This window comes from Hypanus sabinus, chromosome 13 (assembly GCF_030144855.1).
Source record: "Hypanus sabinus isolate sHypSab1 chromosome 13, sHypSab1.hap1, whole genome shotgun sequence".
In the NCBI taxonomy this organism is placed as follows: Eukaryota; Metazoa; Chordata; class Chondrichthyes; order Myliobatiformes; family Dasyatidae; genus Hypanus; species Hypanus sabinus.
Window position 1 is genome coordinate 35,821,262 of NC_082718.1, and position 21,256 is coordinate 35,842,517.

Consider the following 21,256-nt stretch of genomic DNA (forward strand, 5'->3'; position numbering starts at 1 on the left):
GTCGTAACTTGTCGGAGGTAAAACGCTGACCTCAGCCCCAGTATCGACCAAAAAGCGGCGTCCCGACCTGCTATCCCACACATACAGGAGGCTATCCCGATGGCCAGCCGCCGTAGCCATCAGCGGCGGCTGGCCCTGGCGTTTCCCGGGAACTTGCAGGGCGGGCGGCAACGGCGGGCTTCTGCGCCCCACCGCTGGTGGTAGAAGCACCAGTGGTCATTGGGCCGGGGGTTAGTGGGCTCTGCGGCCGGGCCTGGACTGGTTTGCTGCCGGGAGTGGGGCTGGGAGATCCGTGCGATGGGCGCCCCGCTCACCTTTTTGGCGTTCCACAGCAAGTCCGCCCGGGCTGCCACCTTCCGGGGGTCACTGAAATCCGCGTCGGACAGCAGCAGGCGTATGTCCTCGGGCAGCTGCTCCAGGAATGCCTGCTCAAACATGAGGCCTGTGTGTCCCTCGGCCAGAGACAACATCTCGTTCATTAAAGCCGATGGAGGTCTGTCGCCCAAGCCATCCAGGTGCAGTAAACGGGCAGCCCGCTCGCGCCGTGAGAGTCCGAAAGTCCTGAGGAGCAGGGCTTTGAATTCCGTGTACTTGCCGTCTGCCGGGGGCGACTGTACGAACTCCGCGACCTGGGCCGCTGTGTCCTGGTCGAGGGAGCCCACCACGTAGTAGTAGCGGGTGTCTTCTGAGGTGATCCGGCGAACGTGGAATTGGGCTTCGGCTTGCTGGAACCATAGGTCCGGGCGCTGTGTCCAGAAACCCGGCAGTTTCAACGAAACCGCATGAACAGAGGCGGCGTCGGTCATTTCTGGTCCAAAAATCGTTTGGACCGTCGGGGTCACCAATTGTAGCGGTGTGCTACAAACAGCGCTAAAATTACGACACGGAGTCGGTAACTGCAGTCGAAGGAAAAACTTTATTCGAAAACTTCAGCCTCACTTTTAAGCCTCTGTCAACCGGCCCCCCATGGCGAAGAGGCTCCAAAGCTCTGTGCTCGCAAACCCCCGTAGGCTATCTAATTGTGAGTCGGTTCGCATACGCTAGGAAAAGAGCCGCCACACTACTATACTTTTTTTAATGTTTTCCTTCCTTATTAGGAATCTCCAGTAGTTGCTCATGCTTTAATAGTATGCTGCGAACACCATCTAGCATTCAAATCATTTTGTTTTTGTAGCTCTGTCTTTAAGATGAAGGCTACCAGTGGAATTGTTTACGGTTTTATTTTATTTATTTAGAGATGTAGCGTGGAATAGGCCCTTCCAGCCCTTTGAACCGCGCCTCTAGCACCCAGAATTTAACCCTAACCGTAGGACAATTTATAATGATCAATTGACCTGCTGAACTAACTGTAGAACTATGGGAGGAAACTGGTGCATCTGGAGGAAACCCACAGGTTCCACTGGAGGGCCTACTCCTTCGAGAGGACGCCGGGATTGAACTCTGACCTCTGGCATCGCAGCTGTAATAGCCCCGCGCTAACCATGCACCCCCCCAATGAGCGCCAGTCTGCTGTGGAGCAGTAATGGTGCCCAAGTGCGAATCAGTGCAAGTTTTCTTAGGTTTATTTATTTTGATTTCCCAATCACAGGAAGAGAGCCAAGTACTTTTACGGCCAGTTACTTTGACTCAGTGATATAATGATTGTATGAGTTAAAGCTTACATTGCCAAATTTGTAGAGAAATGTCTTTATTCTGTAAATATTTGACTGTGCTGGAATACTCTTCTGATGTCCTCCCTTGCGGTCACGACGACATGATCTATCTTGGTGCAGTTGTTAACTTTATCAGGTATACTGAATCTTGATAATTTGCAGTTAATTCACCAGGTCCCAGCTATTTACAAACAGGAGAAAATCAGCAGATGCTGGAAATCCAAGGAATACACACAAAATGCTGGAGGAACTCAGCAGGCCAGGCAGCATCTATGGAAAAGAGAACTGTTGATATTTCGGGCTGAAGCCCTTTGGCAGGACTGGAGAAAAAAAGATGAGGAGTAGATTTAAAAGGTGGGGGAGGGGAAGAGAGAAACACCAGGTGATAGGTGAAACTGGGGGAGGGTGTGGATGAAGTAAAGAGCTGGCAAGTTGATTGGTGAAAGAGGTACAGGGCTGGAGAATTGGGAGTCTGATGGGCGGGAACAGAAGGCCATGGAAGAAAGAAAAGGATGATGGGCAGGCAAGGAGATAAGACAGGCATGGGCAAACTGCGGCCCGCGGGCCATATGCTTTTTAATCCGGCCCGCAGAACTTGATGAAATTATATTAATAAACCTTGTTAATGTTTTTTCCCCACAATTCTGGCGTTTTCCCAATAGATGACTCACTCTATATACATTTGTGGCGACCCATTTCCTGGCACATCCGAACCGGCTCACCATTAGCCAGCGTTCCGGCTAAGGGAGATAGCCTGCGGGGATTTGTGAGCACAGAGCTTTGGAGCCTCTGCGCCATGGGGGGCAGAATGAGGGAGCCTTAAATGTGAGGCTGGGGATTTCGAATAAAGTTTTTTTCTTCGACTGCAGTTACCGAATCCGTGTCGTAATTTTAGCGCTGCATGTGGCACACCGCTACACATTGACCTTTGTTGAGGTGCAGCGTATTACTCCATATTTGCGCTTTACTCTTTGTTCGGCTCGACCTATTTGTGTGAACAGGCGTTCAGCATCATGAACATCAACAAAGCCAGCCACAGATCCAAGTTAACTGACCAACACCTCAGATCCATGCTGAGAATCGCCACAACAAAACTAAATCCAGACTTTGATGCGCTGGCTAAAAAGGGAGACCAACAACACTGTTCCCACTGAAATTAAAAATAAGTTTCTTCATTGTGTTATGTAAAAAATGCATTTGAAAATATTTTTTTCAATAAGCTTTACATGTTACATGTCATTTCTGTTAAGTGATGGACATGAGTAGTGCGCAGGTGCACGTACGTTCTCAAAATAAAAAATGCGCTCCAGATCAAATAACGCGCTCCGCATACTGGCCCGCTGTCACTGTTCTGTCTTTGTGCTGGTCGTTGTTGAGTTTTGGCACAGGGGACAATTTAATAAGAAGGAGCAGGACAAGTAGACCTGCATCTCCTACCGTTTTTGAAATAAAGACAGTCAGGAGGAGAGTGATGATGATAATATCTTGAAGGATAACAGAATTTTCATTGCTTTAAAATAATAACTGTTACTATTAAAAAAGCTGTATTTTATTCATTTATTTTTCAGTGTTTTAAAAGTCATTTCAATAAATAGCTAAATATCATGGGACTTCAAAGACAGATATTTTGTTGTAATGCTTTTGTTCATTTTCAATTGAAATTAAAGCACATGTTTTCTACATATCCCATGATATTTTATTTTCTCTTATGAGGTGTATTACCAAAACACTCCGTCCATCTGCTGCTGGTCCGGCCCCCCTGTCAAATTTTAGAACCCTTTGTGGCCCACAAGTCAAAAAGTTTGCCCACCCCTGAGATAAGGTGAGAGAGGGGAAGAGGGGAATGGTGAAGGAGAGGGGGGAGGGGTGCCATTACTGCAAATTGGAGAAATTGATGTTCCTTCCATCAGGTTGGAAGCTGCTAGACAGAATATAAGGTGTTGTTCCTGCAACCTGAGTGTGGACTCATCACAACAGTCAAGGAGGCCATGGATTGATATATCGGAATGGGAATGGGAAGTGGAATTAAAATGGGTGGCCATTGGGAGATCCTGCTTCTTCTGTCAGACGGAGCATAGGTGTTCGGCAAAACGGGTCTCCCAGTCTACGTCAGGTCCCACCGATATACAGGTAGCCACAGAGGGAGCCCTGAACACATTACACCTCCTCCCTCACTACCATTCAGGGCCCCAAATAGTCCTTCCAGGTGAGGCGACACTTCACCTGTGAGTCTGTTGGGGTCATATACTGTGTCCAGTAATGCCCCCCCCACCTTTCCAGCTCTTTATTTCACCCACTCCCCCCCCCACCAGTTTCACCTATCCCTTGTGTTTCTCTCTCCCCTCCCTCACTTTTCAAATCTACTCATCTTTTTTTTTCTCCAGTCCTGCCGAAGGGGCTCAGCCCGAAACATCGACTGTGCTTTTTTTCTATTGATGCTGCCTGGCCTTATGAGTTCCTCCAGCGTTTTGTGTGTGTTTCCCAGCCATTTAATCCACCTTGTTGCAATGGTACCAATGTGCTCCGTTTTCTTGCCATCTTTAAAAAGGTACTTCATGGTCTTTCACCTACCCTACAACCAGTCAACACATTTGTACTGTTGTAGTTTTCATTGTCAGTGAAAACTACAGATACTTTTCCTTAAGTCTCAGTCAGTAGTAGTTTTCATCTGCACATCATATATCAAGTATTCAGTTAGACTCCCAGCCTTGTTAACCTAACACTTGATTGCTTGCAAAACCACTACAGCCAGCATCTGGTCACAGCATTCCATAATTTTTTTATTTTTCGTTGATTACTAGGTTTAGCAATTTCTTAAAATTCTGTTTTTTTGTAATTTATTTTTTTATTGAAGTTCATCAAACAAACATTTCCATAAGATGTATTTCAGATATTGTCCATATATATATCATGAATCTCCACAAGCATTCTCATTCCACTGTGCCTGTTTTCACAAAAGCAGCATTTTATTTCATGACTGTTTTGAAATTTTCTTCATGGACATTTCACGATGGAGGAGATTTTCTTAAGTTTCATTCTCACCGTTATCTCTCTGTCCAGCTGTTTCCGTGCATATTGATGTTGCTTCTGCTCAGACCGGTGTTTCTCGGTTTCTTGAACTCAACCAAAATTGGAGGTACGTTATTTCTAAATGGATTTTCAGTACATTTTTATTTTATGTGTGTTTGTATTTAATGATGCACTTCAGTTTATTATTCAACAAATACGTAATGTTCCTGTTGATATAAAATTGATTTAAAAAAAGACACCATATTGCTCTAAGAACTCAGCAGATCAGGGGGCATCTATGAAGGCAAAGGGATGGTCGATGTTCTGGGTTGAGAACTGGTTTGAGGACTGAATCTGTTGAAGAGAGATGCATGGTGCACCACATGGCTATGTGTTTAGCCCCCTGCTTTACTTGCTTTACACTTACAACAGTGTGGCTAAGCACACTCCAATGCCATATTCAAGTTTGCTGAAGACACCACTGTCATAGGCCAAATCAAACGTGGTGATGAATCGGAATGTAGGAGGGAGATTGAAAATCTGGCTGAGTGGTGCCCCAATAACAACCTCTCACTCAATATCAGCAAGACCAAGGAGTGGATTATTGACTTCAGGAGGAGGAAACCAGAAGTCCATGAGCCAGTCCTCATTGGGGGATCAGATGAGGGTCGGCAATTTTAAATTCTTCAGTGTCATTATTTCAGAGGACCTGTCCTGGGTCCAGCATATAAATGAAATTGTGAAGAAAGCACGGTAGCATTTCTACTTCCTTAGGAGTTTTGTGAAGGTTTGGCATGACATCGAAAGCTATGACAAACTTCTACAGATGTGTAGCAGAGGGTATATTGACTGGCTGCATTAGAGGCTGGTATGAAACTCCAATGCCCTTGAACCAAATCCTACAAAAAGTAGTGGATATGGCCCAATCTATTGCAGGTAAAGCCCCCCCCCCCCCCCCCCAAAGCAGTGAACACACCTACACAAAATATTGTTGTAGGAAAGCAGCATCCATCATCAGGGACCCCCACCACCATGACGTGTTTTCTTCTTACTGCTGCCATCACGAAGAAGGTACAAAATCCTCAGGATTCACACCACCAGGTTCAGGTATAGTTATTACCCCTCAACTATTGGGCTCTTGAACCAAATGGGGTAACTTCACTCCACTTGCCCCATCACTGAAATCTTCCCACAACCTGTGGACTCATTTTCAAGGAGTCTTCATCTCATGTTCTTGATATTTACTGTTAATTGTTATTATTTCTTTATTTTTGTATTCTCACAGTTTGTTGTCTTTTGCACACTGATTGAATACCCTAGTTGATGTGGTCTCTCATTGATTCTATTATGGTTATTATTCTAGTACAGATTTATTGTGCCCACAAGGAAGTTAATCTCAGGGTTGTATATAGTGACGTATATGTATTTTGATAATAAATTTACTTTGCACATAGGCAGATGGAGTTGAGTGGTGGGAAGGAAAGGTGAAGGTAAAGATGAGGTGAGGGGTTGGAGATGATGAGTGGTTATAGATTCTGGAATCTAAAGGTGATAGGTGAAACAGATCTGGGTGGAATATTGGTTAGATGGAATCAGCTGCAAAATATATAGGAGACCCTGTGGATTGAGTTTGTGGAAGATGGGCAGATGGAACCAGGTGGGGTGGGGAAAGAAGCAAGGTAACAGGGCTGGAGAGGACTGGATCGATCAGAAAGAGGGGGAGAAACACAGGAGATGTGTGTGACTCGAACTGGAGAATTCACTGTTTTTACCATTAAGCTGTTGACCACCCACGTGCAATGTGAGTTTGCATAGAATTGTCAAACCCTGCCACAGCTGTTCAATGATTCTATCATTTATAATCAGGACATAACTGCTTTGCTAAAAAAAACTAAAAGTTCATGGCAAGAAATCTTATAAGGAATTTCAAAAACTGGCTTAATAAATATGTTTTTAGTATTATCTGTAAAAATTCTTTTTTTTTATGATAGGTATGACAAGAGGGAAGATCTTAAACCAGGAGAAGTTGGCACCAAAGAATACACACACAACCTAATGGAAATGGATCCAAATTACGTATCACAGTACAGAAACACACATAGGATAATATTCAATATTTCTGGCTTTAGTGGGATTGGATTTAATATCTCTCGATTACCTCCATTTTACATTAAACTCAAAACAAAATTAGTGGCACTAGAAAAAATTCACACGCACATTAATGAGAAAAAGATAAAATAAAATGTAGCTCATTTTGCTCAGTGATTAAGACTAACACAATTCTGTGAGTTCCCTTTGATTCTGTCATTTATTACAAACAAAATCTTAATTCACAGCACTAATTGGGAGTCTGAAATAATGTGTGATGTTGTGAAGATGTTCTTCCTTAACTTATGCCAAGGTAAAGAAAAATTGCTCATTTGTTACTAGTACTATTTGATGTTTCTACACCTTCAAATTTTTTTGAATTTAAAAAATGTAATATGTCCTTCTCAATGTCATAATGAAGAAAACGGAGACAAAAATTTTACCTGAGTGTGTGCCATAATTTTCCAAACATTGAAGTGAATGGAAAGAAAACTGGGCGACAATGGAAATGACATTTCAATCACTTTTATCTCTAAGAAGTGCAGATATATTGCACAAGACCGAATGATAATTATGCAATCATGTTGTACCTGATTATATTGCAAATAAGACAAAGTGATTTGTACAGTATAACTATTTAATCATGTTTCTGATTTCATCTGCTGCAAAGGAATAATGAATCAAACTACTAGTCCAATGAGTAATATTGAAAACATGAGATCACTTCAGTTCTCCATTGTTATAAGAACTTTTAGTGGACCAGAAATTATATTCGTTCTCCGTTGTACAGATTAAACTGGTCATACTTCAGGCTGAAGTTACTTGAATACAACAAAAACAGATATTTCTAGTCACGCTATTATTTCAACTCATGCATAATTGATTCTGTTTTCTGTCCTTTTAAAGTTTTAGAGAGAGATTTTTGGTCAGAACTTCTCACTTTAGTAGAACATAAATATTAAAGTGCTGTTAGTCATTGGCTTGAAATGTACTCAAAATTTAAATTCTTGCACTAGTGTACCTGTTTCTGAACTTTATAAATAAATACAAAATTGTTCATTTTTACTAAGAGCATGGATGTTTCTGTTCTTCTCACCTGCCTGTTACTTCCTCCTGGGTCCGCTCCTACTTCCCTTCCTTCTATGCTCCACTCTTCTCTCTTAGCAGATTCTTTCTGTCCAGCCCTTGACCTTTCCCACCTACCAGGCTTCACCTACCATCTTCCAGCTAACCTCTTTCCCCTCCTCCCCAACGTTTTTATTCGTGCATCTCCCTCCTCAGTGCCGATGAAGGGTCTCAGCTTGTGATGTTGACTGTTCACTCTTTTCCATGGATGCTGCCTGACCTGCTGAGTTTCTCCAGCATTTTGTGTGTGTTGCTTTGGATTTCCAGCATCTGCATATTTTCTCAACTTTGTGATTTTTCCCATTTCTTATGTTCCAAAATTGTAAGATTTGTAAGGCTGTTTCAGGAACAGTTGTGGGTCAACCACCCTGCCTAGTCCAGAGTTGTATACAGATGAAGTGGAGAAATTATCATTTCGTGAGGAACATGAGTGAATTATTTTTTTTATAGACTGCCATTAGTTAATCGGGGCAGCTGCTTATTTGGGACAACTCTTAAAGAACGAAAGCAATTCAGTAAAATAACTGGGATTCCCTTTGTTTATTTGGGGCACTATGCCGCTTAATTAGGGCAGGAGATTGTTGCCCAGCAGCTTCTAATTAGATCAGATGCATGCTCTTGTTAGACGCTATGCTATGCTGTGCTTAGAGCGAGCAATCTAAATGGTGTCAGTTGCATGTGCTTGTATTCAAAAAGCAGCCAATTTTCTTTATCACTGATAGTTGGCGAGAAATAAGCAGTAAGACAACTTGGAACTGTTTTGCTCAATGCGATTTCAAGCATTCAGGCTTGGAGATGCTAGACATGACTGGGAGTGAATGGGAAATGATTTCACTACTTCAATAATTTAGGAGCGATGAAAAATTTGAAAATTGTCGACAATCATCTTGAATGTTACAACTAAAATGAAGATTTGGAGGATGAAAGCATTGATAGCATTGTCTGAAGACATCCATTATGTACACTTAATATCTGCTGATATTGTTCATTTAAAGTCAATCAAAAGATGTACAATGAATGATCTATTAGGAACTAATACATAGTGTTATAGTACAGTAGCAGTATTGTTAGTCTAATTTGTACTGTGTTTCATTTAAATACGTAATTTGTTACTCAGTTAAATGGTAGTTGGTGTTTTTATTTCTTTTTAAGCATTTCCATGAAACCGGCTAATTGTGGAAGCAGTTAATTAGGCCAAAATGTACTGATCCTAATATATTCCAATTAACCAGAATCGTGTGTGTAACGTCACTGTCATAAAGATGCCAAGTGCAAGCTTGAAATATGGCATCCCATCATCTGGACATAATATTGAATTCTACAACTTTAGGTGCTTTGATTTCTCTCTGTATCAGTCGTCCATTCATAATATTTACTAGTGTTTTATTTTTGCATTCTTGTGTTGCTCTGGGAGTAGAGAATATGCTCACACTGAAATCCTCCTGCTCTCTGCATATCACCCCTCCTCATCTGCTGTCTACGTTCTGGCTCTCTATCTGCTCCCGTTCAGTCATAGACCAGATAACCCCATTGTACAGTTGATCCCCATGTCATCCTGGTTTTACTCTTTCAAAAACATTTCCCTTCCGAGTGCTGACAAAGGCTCTTCAACCAGAAATGTTGGCTCTATTTCTCTTTTCACTGACGGCTCCTGCTGAAGGGTCTTGGCCCAAAACGTCGACTGTACTTTTTTCCATAGATGCTGCCTGGCCTGCTCAGTTCCTCCAGCTTTGTGCATGTATTGCTTGGATTTCCAGCAAGTGCAGATTTTCTCTTGATTGTGGTCTGAACCATTGAGTGTTTCCAGAATTTTCTGTTATTTTCAAGTTTAATTACTGAAAACTTTAAACTTGCTTCCAATAGAACACAGTTTACAAATATCTTAGCTACTCTTTTACATATTTGCATAACCGTTTAATTTTGTCAAACTTTATGACTACAATATTTTCAGAAAGATTAACAGTATTGTGATGGACTACATAATAATCTTTTTTCCATCTTTTATTGCAACTTGGAAATATCAAATTTATCCTCAGTATGCTTAAACTTATTTGGCATGTTACGCTGATGATGTCTAGGTCAGCAATGAAGATCCACCATCTTTGGTGGCGTCCATGGCTTCCTTCATTGTGTCAGTAGCTTCCTTTCAGTTTACTGTCAGTCATGCAAGTCCCAGGTGGAGACTCAGGAATGCCATCCACTCAGATGTGGAAGGTTTCTTCATTGCTACTTCTGTAACAGTTTCGTTTGACCAGTCAGGGTTGTTAGCTCTGAGCTGAACCCCCAACCGTGGAGGACCGGTGGACCACTCTTAGTCTGGCCTCTACCCTTTGACCTGTTCGGCATGGGTTACGCCACCAAGAGTCAAAGCATAAAGCCCTGACTCCAACCAGCTTAGCTCTCTGGGTCATTGAAACATGCGCAACTAGGTTGTGGTCCTAGTGGAGGATGCTTTAATTAAATATAGTGAAATGAATTATGCCCAATAGTCAAATATGTTCAACATTAATTTCAAATTGGTATTGGTAAATGTAGTATGCAGAAATGAAGATTTCAAGTCTCAATAACAATATTTGGAAAATGTTCTTTCTTTCATGATGAAGTTAAATTTTATGGTTGTACATGGCATACATACAGATAATAAATGTACATTGAACTTTGAATATTTCTGTAATCTTACATTACTTTTCTATTTCCTGAACATATTAACGGTTTTTGAAACACAATTTTGTCATTCTAGTTATTGTAAGTGTGTAGATAGCATATTTATTTCATAGGAAAATAAAGTATTGTGTTTTCTGGTGGTGGGGTTGAAAATTTTATTTGAAGAGGGATTCTAAGGTTCAAACAATAGCGTCTGTTGGAAATACAAGTTAAAAATGTTTCTGCTTCATTAATCAGATACAATTCAGCATAGTTCTCCCTGAAGAAGATGTCTTGTAGAATAAGTTTAACAAAGATGTCTTGAGTTGTGAAATTTATGTACCAAGTGGCAGAATTACTGTTTTTATTCACTCATCCTGTTTATCAAGTCTTGGTTTTAAATAAGTCACCTATGGTGAAAACTAAGTACTTGGTCAGATTCCAGTTAGCTGTCACTTCCTTCCTGTCAACTGCAGCATTTGCTTTAACAGAAACACTTAATTAATTACTGTTGATGGTGATGGATTAGTTCCACAAGATTGCATTCCGGAAGGCATTCAAGCATGTAGAATCAGGTGATCCAGTTGGTTGGGACGTTTGGCATCGTTTGTTTCTGGGACGTTTTTCCCATGATTTATTCAGCATTTTGCCCCTGATAAGCAACAGACGTGTTCAGATAATATATTAAGCAATATGAATCTAAACATTCGCTGAGTCTAGATGGCTTTACTATCATTACCTAGGAAGGTAGTGAATAACTATGTGTTAATATTGAAATGCTTATTCGAGCTACTATGAAGAATTCAAATGCTTCTTACATTTCTTCAGCTTCAAAGTTCAAAGTAAATTTATTATCAAAGTACGTATATGTCACCATATACAACCCTGAGATTCATTTTCTTGTCGGTATATCCAATAAATCCATTAACCATAATACTCTCAATGAAAGACCACACCAGTGTGCAAAATACATCAAACCGTGCAAATAGAAAAAAAGAAAAGCTTACAAGCAAGCAAATAATAAATATTAAGAACATGAGGTGCAGAGTCCTTGAAAGTGAGTCGATAGGTTGTGGGCAAGTGAAGTTCAGGTTCAGGAACTTGATGGCTGAGGTGTAATAACTGTTCCTTTACACTTTTCCTGGTAGCAGCAGTGAGCATGCCTGGTTGATGGGGGTCCTTGATGGATGCTGCTTTCCTGCAGATGTGCTCAGTGAAGAGGAGGGCTTTATCCACGATGGATTGGCTTGTATCACTACTTCCTGGAGCATTTTGCATACAAGGGCATTGTTTTTTCTATACCAGGCTGCGATGCAGCCAGTCGATATTCTCTCCACCGCACACCTATACAAGTTTGTCAGGGTTTTAGATGTCATGCCGTATCTTTGCAAACTCCTAAGCAGAGGTGTTGCTGTGCTTTTATTTGCAATTGTATTTACATATTGGGCCCAGGACAGGAATTTAAAGTTGTTGACCCCCTCTACCTCTGATGGACCTACAGTTTTCTCCTTTTGTAGTCAGTAATCAGCTCTTTGGTCTTGCTAACAATGAGTAAGAGGTGGTGGTTGTGGCACAACTCAGCCAGATTTTCAATCTCCCTCTTATAAGCTTTCTTAGTCTTGAATTTATTCTGCTTAAGTTCAAGCAGAGCAGTGATATGTAGAAGAATCAAATTCTATGCAGTGATTAGTTGGGTAATGTTGCCTCTAGTTTTATTGTTTATACAAATGCCAACTGTAAAGTAGCTATAGGGACCTTCTGCCTTATGGTAATAATGTTATAGATTCTTTCACTTATATATTCTTGACACACCGGTCTTGGAGAAGATGAATATTGGCAGATTATACTGTAGATTTGACACCAAGCTATTGAACCCAACTTTTTCCACTGTAGAAAATTGCCATATGTCAATGGTTAAAATTTCAGGAATGTTATTGATATATTTTGTTTTGGTACTTAATGAAATTGTTCATTTATTATTGTTCCAAGGAAGCCCTTAACGAAGAAAATAAGCCTCTAATTTACCATGTCAAAGATGTTGATGCAAGGGAGCATCAGGTTTGCTTTTCTGAGAATATAAATGCCCAAAGGATTCTTAGTGTATGGTTTGTTTTGCAAAAGGTAGCCAAGTGTTTCCATAATCTGATAAGAGTTTAGTAAAAAAAAATGCCCAGTTCATTCTTCTTTGCCTCTAATGAAAGAAATTCGCTGATCTTTCCAGCGATTACAACACATATCTGAGCAGGAGATTATAACACTGAGCAGGTATAAGAATTGGTTCCAATATACCAATGCAATTACCTCATAAAAATAATTGATGATGATTATCCGTCTTCTATTGTTTGTTTTTTGACACCAGGGTAATCAATACATACTGGGTTTGCAATGGGGCTGTGCAAACATGATTATAACATGTCAGACATGTATTTGGAGTAGTGGATCGAAGCATCTACTAAAATGGTAGAAGTTGTAGGTATGATGAAAAATTCCAGTGAAAATGAAAAAGGATTTTCAGCATGGCTGCAATTGTGCACAAGTAGCAATGAATAAGAATGACATGGATCATTCCCATTTTAAGTCACTGAATAGATTCAAGGCTAACTTAATTTATTGCATACTGGGATAGCAAGAAAGATAAAACACCTTGTTTGCACATGCAAACATTATGAAACTCAGCCTGCATTCCATCAATGAAAATTACTTTCAGTATCAACTTTGGTGAGTTGCTAACTTAAGAATGTAAGAAACAGAAGCAGATGTACACAAACACAAGAGAGACTGCAGATGATGGAATACTGGTGTAGCACACACAATGCTAGAGAAACAACACTCACACAGTACCTACGAAGGGAAATGGACTGTTGACGTTTTTGGTCAAGATCCATCAGTCCTGATGATAGGAGTCAACCTGAAAAAACTGACATTTCCCTCCATAGATGCAGTTTGTCCTGCTAAGTTCCTCCAGCGTTTTGTAGAGGATGTATCCTAGTTAACCCATTAGGTGCACTAAAATGATAGATTCTCAGCGTAAAGAAATGGTAACTGGGCAGAAAAAGTAACCAAAATCGGCAGAATCATCATGAATTTGTGAATAGGAAATCATATTTGATAAATCAGTGTTTCTTTTGTGATTAAGGAGAAACAAATGGATAGATTTTGCTGATATGGAATGCTTCAAATCTGATCATCATGGTTGGTCTTTAAACTCAGTGCCTCTTTCTGATAATAATCCCAGATCTCTTGATTCCCTTATCAGCACTACCCTCTCAAAAAAAACAATTTCTGTCTTGAATATATTCAGTGACTGAGCTTCCACATCTCATGTAGAACATTTTTAAACTTAAGTGCGCACTTGAAGAAATTTCTTATTATCTCCGCTCTGACTGGTTATCTCTTTATTTTCTCTAGCTCCAGAAAATCCATAATATGTCTGCTCTCTTAATACCAATACAAACGTTGAATGCTCCAATAAGATCACCTCTCGTTCTTCTAAACCACAGAGTACATCCCCTGCCCATGTAATCATTTCAGTCGGACAGTTCCCAGGTATCTCACTGATAGATAGTTGTTCCACTCATTTACAAGGCTGTATGCTTCTATTTTAAAGAGGTCAGCTTTTTTTACACAATTTTCCAGATGCTATCGTCCAGTTGATGGGAACCCTTCCAGAACACATAGAAGGCCAGCAGTACAGCTATTATTTCCAAAATCTGCTTTTGAAGCTTGGAAAGGTTGCAAGTAAAGAGCCATTTATTTTGTCACAAATACTATTTTCTTTTCCCCTTTTATTGATTTGCTTCATCTCAATTTCTCTGGGCAATATTGATTTTAGAACAGCTGCAATCAAAAATGTTTTAAAAGCATGAAAGATATTTCACGTCTATTTAGACAAATCTGCTGTTTCTTTAACTAGAAGTATTGAGTGAATAGTTGTATTAGCTGTCCCATTCATCAAAATAACTGCAATTTAAAAATCAGTCATTCAATAATTATGGCTATAATTTAAAATGCATTTTGTAATTTTTTTTTGCAAAACATTGTTCTGCAAATTCCAGCTTGCATTAAGATCTAGATAGAAAAAACACTTGCAGATAATGAATGTCAATGTAATTCTATTGTATCCTGGTTATTGGTTCTTAGATGCCATTAGAGTTTTCCATAATGATGAAAAACAATGTTCGTGTGATTAAATATTTACGATCTAACATTAGGCAGAAACAATTATGAACTGCAAACTAGACAGTAAATTTAGTGTATGGATTTCCAATTTTGCAACTGTACAACAAACAGTTTTCATTTTCACTTTATAATTTGGCACCATTCCACATGGTGAGACATCTGCTTCGGTTAGAAAATGTCAAAAAGATTGGAGATGCCAGGACAAAAATAAAGTTGCAGCATCTCCAAATATCATTGAAAATCATGCCTGATGTGTCTTGTTTGCCCTCACCTCCATGAAACCCTTTTAACATACAGCTCTGTAGGTGTTGTGGAGATAGTGCTTTCATCTCTGAGTCAATAACAGGGTCACTGGGCTCTTCAACAAAGTACCAATATGAATCAGAATCAGATTTAATATTTTAAGCCTTCAGGCTTCTGTACTTCCTTCCTGATCGTAGCAATACAATGTGAAATATATATCCTATTTCATCACTTAACTTTATGGATAATGCTACATACGGCATGTGTTTAGCATTCTAAAAAGGGGAAATTCTGTTCCAAGAACACCTATGAAAACCTATGGTCAATCAGAAGCTACAATTTCCCAAGAGATTTTTAGCAAGAAATCCTGAAAAGATCAATACAGCCACATTCAAGAGCTTTGCAGACTCCCCCCATACCGCCCTCTCCCCACTCAGCAACAGTCTGAGCATATCACTATCTGTCTCAATCATTACTTTCCCCAGTATGAAGGTCACAATGAATGAAAATTTGAGCGCCATTCCTCCCCCTATATGCACGTGTGACAATAGTGACTCTCAGATAGTGTGGCCCGGTTTCGAGGGGATGATCTGCTCATCAGCCTCTTAAAGTAATGGGCAGCTGAATGGAGATTTCCTCAAGCCTGCAAATAATTCAGCATCATGGGTAGTCATCTTACCCAAGATTTTAACTCCCTGGAGCAGCAGACTTCTGAATGGGAGAAGGTACGTGGTAACAGACAGGTGTGGAGTACCTACAGAGAGGAAAAGGGATAGAGGTGGGAAGGGGAGACTTTTTTTACTTTACAACACTGAATCACAGTGGATTTAAATTGACTATTTTTGACACTGATCAACAGAAAAAGACTCTTTTGTGTCAAAGTGAAAACAAATCTCTACAAAGTGAACGAAATTGATTACAAATATAAAACACCATACAATTCAATTTTGTCTTCACCCCCGTTTAACATGATACACCAAATCATCACCAGTGCAACCAATTGGTTTTAGAAGTCACGTAATTAGTTAAATGGAGATCACCTGTGTGCAGTCAAGGTGTTTCAATTGATTCTAGTGAAAATATGCCAGTATCTGTAAGGTCCAACTGTTGGTGAGTCAGTCTCCTGGCAAAAATTACACCATTGAGACAAAAGAACACTCTAAGCAAGTCTGTGAAAAGGTTATTTTCATATCAGGAACTGGATACCCTGTATATGAAAATTTCCAAATCACTGGATATCATTTGGAGTACAGTTGTCAATTAGAAACGGAAAGAATATGACACAGTTGTAAATCTGCCTCGAGCAGGACATCCTCAAAAACTGAGTGACGGTGCAAAAAGGGGACTAGTGAGGGAGGTCACCAAGAGACCTATGACAACTCTGGAGGGGTTACAAGCTTCAGTGGCTGAGATGGGAGAGACTGTGTATACTACAACTGTTGCCCGGGTGTCTCACCAGTCACAGCGTCATGGGAGAGTGGCAAAGAGAAAGCCACTGATGGGAAAAAGGACTCTCACAAAATGTCAGCTAGAGTTTGCCAGAAGGCATGTGGGAGACTCTTAAGTCAGCTGGAAGAAGGTTTCATGGTCTGATGAAACCAAAGTTCAGCTTTTTGGTCTTCGGTCTAAACTCAGTGTGAGCCAAACACTGTACACCATGCCTACCATGAAGCATGGTGGCACATGCATCATGCTGTGGGAATGTTTCACTGCAGCAGTTCTGGGAAGGCTTCTGAAGGTGGAGGATGAAATGAATGCTGCAAAATGCAGGGGAATCCTGGAGTAAAACTTGATGCAGTCTGCAGGAACTTGGGAGAAGATTTTTCAGCAGGGCAATAAGGCCAAGCATAAAGCCAAAGCTACACAGGAATAGCTTAAAAACAACAAAGTCAGTATCCTGGAGTGGAAAAGTAGGAGTCCAGGCCTCAATCTAATTGAGAATTTGTGGCTGGACTTAAAGAAGGCTGTTCACTCACGATTCCCATGCAATCTGACAGAGCTTGAGCGATTTTGTAAAGAAGAATGGGGAAAAATTGCAGAGACCAGATGTGCAAAGCTGACAGACTCAAGGGTGTAATTTCTGCCAAAGGTGCATCTACTAAATTATGACTTGAAGGGGGTGAGTAATTATGCAATCAATTATTTTGCATTTAATCATTCTGAAAGTTTAGACCAATTTGTAGAAAAATTTGTTTTTACTTTGACGTGAAACTCTTTTCTGTTAATTAGTCAAAAAAGCCAAAGTAAATCCACTGTGATTCAATGTTATAAAACAATGTTACAAAGCTGTAATTAGAGTGCCAGGCTATAGATGTGTCAGAAAGGACAGGGACGGAGGCAAAAGTGGTGTGAGCATGGCACTGCTGACCAGAGATAGTGTCATGGCTGCAGAAAAGGAGGGAGTCATGGAGGGATTGTCTACTGAGTCTCTGTGGGTGGAAGTTAGGAACAGATAGGGCTCAATGATTCTACTGGGTGTTTTTATAGACCACCCAATGGTAACAGGGACATCGAGGAGCAGGTAGGAAGACAGATTCTGGAAGGTTGTAATAATTGTTGTCCACGGGAATGGTACCGGAGGACTGGAGGGAGGCAAATGGTGTCCCCTTGTTCAAAAAAGGTAGTAGGGATATCCGGGTAATTATAGACCAGTGAGCCTTACATCTGTGGCGGGAAAGCTGTTGGAAAAGATTCTTAGAGATAGAATCTATGGGCATTTAGAGAATCATAGTCTGAAGGGCAGATCGTGTTTAACAAGCCTGATAATAGTATTTTGAGGAGGTGACCAGGCATATAGATAAGGGTAGTGCAGTGGATGTGATTTACATGGATTTTAGTAAGGCATTTGACAAGGTTGCACACGGTAGGATTCAAAAAGTCAGAAGGCATGGGATCCAGGGAAGTTTGGCCAAGTGGATTCAGAATGGGCTTACCTGCAGAAAGCAGAAGGCCGTGGTGGAGGGAGTATATTCAGATTGGAGGGTTGTGACTAGTGGTGTCCCACAAGGATCAGTTCTGGGACTTCTAATTTACATGATTTTTATTAACGACCTTGATGTGGGGGTAGAAGGGTGGGTTGGCAAGTTTGCAGACGACACAAAGGTTGGTGGTGTTGTGGATAGTGTAGAGGATTGTCGAAGATTGCAGAGAGACATTGATGGGATGCAGAAGTGGTCTGAGAAGTGACAGCTGGAGTTCAACCCGGAGAAATGTGAGGTGGTACACTTTGGAAAGACAAACTCCAAGGCAGAGTACAAAGTAAATGGCAGAATACCTAGTGGTGTGGAGGAGCAGAGGGATCTGGCAGTATATGTCCACAGATTCCTGAAAGTTGCCTCACAGGTAGATAGGATAGTTAAGAAAGCTTATGGAGTGTTAGCTTTCATAAATCGATTGATAAAGGTTAAGAGTCGCGGGGTAATGATGCTGCTCTATAAAACTCTGATTAGGCCACACTTGGAGTACTGTGTCCAGTTCTGGTCTCCTCACTATAGAAAGGATGTGGAAGCATTGTAAACGGTACAGAGGGGATTTACAAGGAGGCTGCCTGGTTTAGAGAGTATGGATTATGATCAGAGATTAAGGGAGCTTGGGCTTTACTCTTGGAGAGAAGGAGGATGAGAGGAGACACGATAGCAACATACAAGATATTAAGAGGAATAGATAGAGTGGACAGCCAGTGCCTCTTCCCCAGGGCACCACTGCTCAGTACAAGAGGACATGGCTTTAAGGTAAGGGGAGGGAAGTTCAAGGGGGATATTAGAGGAAGGTTTTTTACTCAGAGAGTGTTTGGAGCGTGGAATGCACTGCCTGAGTCAGTGGTGGAGGCAGATACACTAGTGAAATTTAAGAGACTACTAGACAGGTATATGGAGGAATTTAAGGTGGGGGGTTATATGGTAGACAGGGTTTAAGGGTCGGCACAACATTGTAGGCTGAAGGGCCTGTATTATTCTATGTTCTATAACAGGGTTGTCATGGTGGGAGATTTATTTCCCAAATATTGATTGCCATCTCCCTAGAGCAAGGGGTTAGATGGGGTGGAATTTGTTAGGTGTGTTCGAGAAGGTTTCCTGACACAATATGTAGATAAGCCTACAAGAGAAGAGGCTGTACTTGATCTGGTATTGGGAAATGAACCTGGTCAGGTGTCAGGTCTCTCAGTGGGAGAGCATTTTGGAGATGGTGATCACAATTCTATCTCCCTTACCACAGCATTGGAGAGTGATAGGAACAGACAAGTTAGGAAAGCATTTAATTGGAGTAAGGGGAAATAGGAAGCTATCAGGCAAGAACTTGGAAGCAAGAATTGGGAACAGATGTTCTCAAGCAAATGTACAGCAGAAATATTCCAAATGTTCATGGGATTTTGTGTGGCGTTCTGCATAGGTACGTTCCAATGAGACAGGGAAAGGATGGTAGCGTACAGGAACCGTGGTGTACAAAGGCTATTGAAAATCTAGTCAAGAAGAAAAGAAAAGCTTATGAAAGGTTCAAAACAAAACCTAGGTAATGATAGAGATCTATAAGATTATAAGACTACAGGAAGGAGCTTAAGAATGAAATTAGGAGAGCCAGAAGAGGCCAGGAGAAGGCCTTGGCAGACAGGATAAAGGAAAACCCCGAGGCATTCTACGAGCATGTGAAGAGCAAGAGGATAAGACATGAGGGAATAGGACCAATCAAGTGTGACAGTGGAAAAGTGTGTATGGAACTGGAGGAGATGGCAGAGATACTTAATGAATATTGTGCTTCAGTATTCACTAAGGAAAAGGATCTTGGTGATTGTAGGGATGACCTACAGCGGACTGAAAAGCTTGAGCATATAGACATTAAGAAAGATGATGTGCTGGAGCTTTTGAAAAGCATCAAATTGGATAAGTCTCCGAGACTGGACAAGATGTACCACAGGCTACTGTGAGGTACATGTGAGGCTGAGCCTCTGGTAAAGATCCTTACATCATCAATGGGGACAGGAGAGGTTCTGAAGGATTGGAGTGTTGCAAGTGTTGTTCCCTTATTCAAGAAAGAGAGTAGAGATAGTCCAGGAAATTATAGACCAGTGAGTCTTACTTCAGTGGTTGGTAAGTTGATGGAAAAGATACTGAGAGGAACGATTTATGAACATTTGGAGAGGCATAATATGATTAGGAATAGTCAGCATGGGTTTGTCAAAGGCAGGTCGTGTCTTATGAGCCTGATTGAATTTTTTGAGGATGTGACTAAACGCATTGAAGGTTGAGCAGTATATGTAGTGTATATGGATTTCAGCAAGGCATTTGACAAGGTACCCCATGCAAGGCTTATTGAGAAAGTAAGGAGGTATGGGATCCAAAGGGACCTTGCTTTGTGGATCTAGAATTGGTTTGCCCACAGAAGGGAAAGAGTGGTTGTAGATGGGTCATATTCTGCATGGTTGGTGACCAGTGGTGTGCCTCAGGGATCTGTTCTGGGATGTCTTCTCTTCGTGGTTTTTATAATTGACCTAGATGAGGAAGTGGAGGGATGGGTTAGTAAATTTGTTGATGACAGAAAGGTTGAGGGTGTTGTGGATGGTGTGGAGGGCTGTCAGAGGTTACAGCAGGACATCCATTGGATGCAAAACTGCACTGAGAAGTGGCAGATGGCATTCAACCCGGATAAGTGTGAGGTGGTTCATTTTGGTAGGTCAAGTATGATGGCAGAATAAGGTGTTAATGTTAAGACTCTTGGCAGTGTGGAGGATCAGAGGGATCTTGGGGTCCATAGGACACTCAAAGCTGCTGCACAGGTTGACTCTGAGGTTAAGAAGGCATATGGTGCATTGGCCATCATCAATCATGGGATTGAATTTAGGAGCTGAGAGGTAATGTTACAGCTGTACAGGACCCTGGTCAGCCCCCACTTGGAGTACTGTGCTCAGTTCTGGTCACCTCAGTACAGGAAGGATGTGGTAACCATAGAAAGGGTGCTGAGGAGATGTACAAGGATGTTGCCTGGATTGGGGAGCATGCCTTATGAGAATAGGTTGAGTGAACTCGACTTTTTTTCCTTGGAGAGGCAGAGGATGATAGGTGACCTGATGGAGGTGTATAAGATGATGAGAGGCATTGATCATGTGGATAGAGGCTTTTTCCCAGGGCTGAAATGTCTAACATGGGAGGACACAGTTTTGGAAGTAGGTAAAGAGAAGATTTCAAGGGTAAGTTGTTTTTTTTTACAGAGAGTGGTGAGTGCATGGGATGGGCTGCTGGGGATGGTGGTGAAGGCAGATGCGATAGGGTCTTATAAGAGACTCCTGGATAGGTACATTGAGCTTAGAAAAATGGAGGGCTATG

The 21,256-nt window shown here is 41.2% G+C and overlaps 1 protein-coding gene across 1 annotated transcript in view; it reads left to right on the forward strand.

The window, feature by feature from the left end:
- The window catches only part of alg12 (ALG12 alpha-1,6-mannosyltransferase), a 45,888-nt gene extending 38,074 nt beyond the window's left edge, over positions 1-7,814 (forward strand). Inside the window, exons 8-9 of the mRNA XM_059987451.1 lie at positions 4,713-4,788; positions 6,653-7,814. Of these exons, the coding sequence (XP_059843434.1) occupies positions 4,713-4,788; positions 6,653-6,902 (326 nt within the window). The 3' untranslated portion in view covers positions 6,903-7,814. The remainder of the gene's footprint in view (positions 1-4,712; positions 4,789-6,652) is intronic.
- Positions 7,815-21,256: the final 13,442 nt, after the last annotated feature.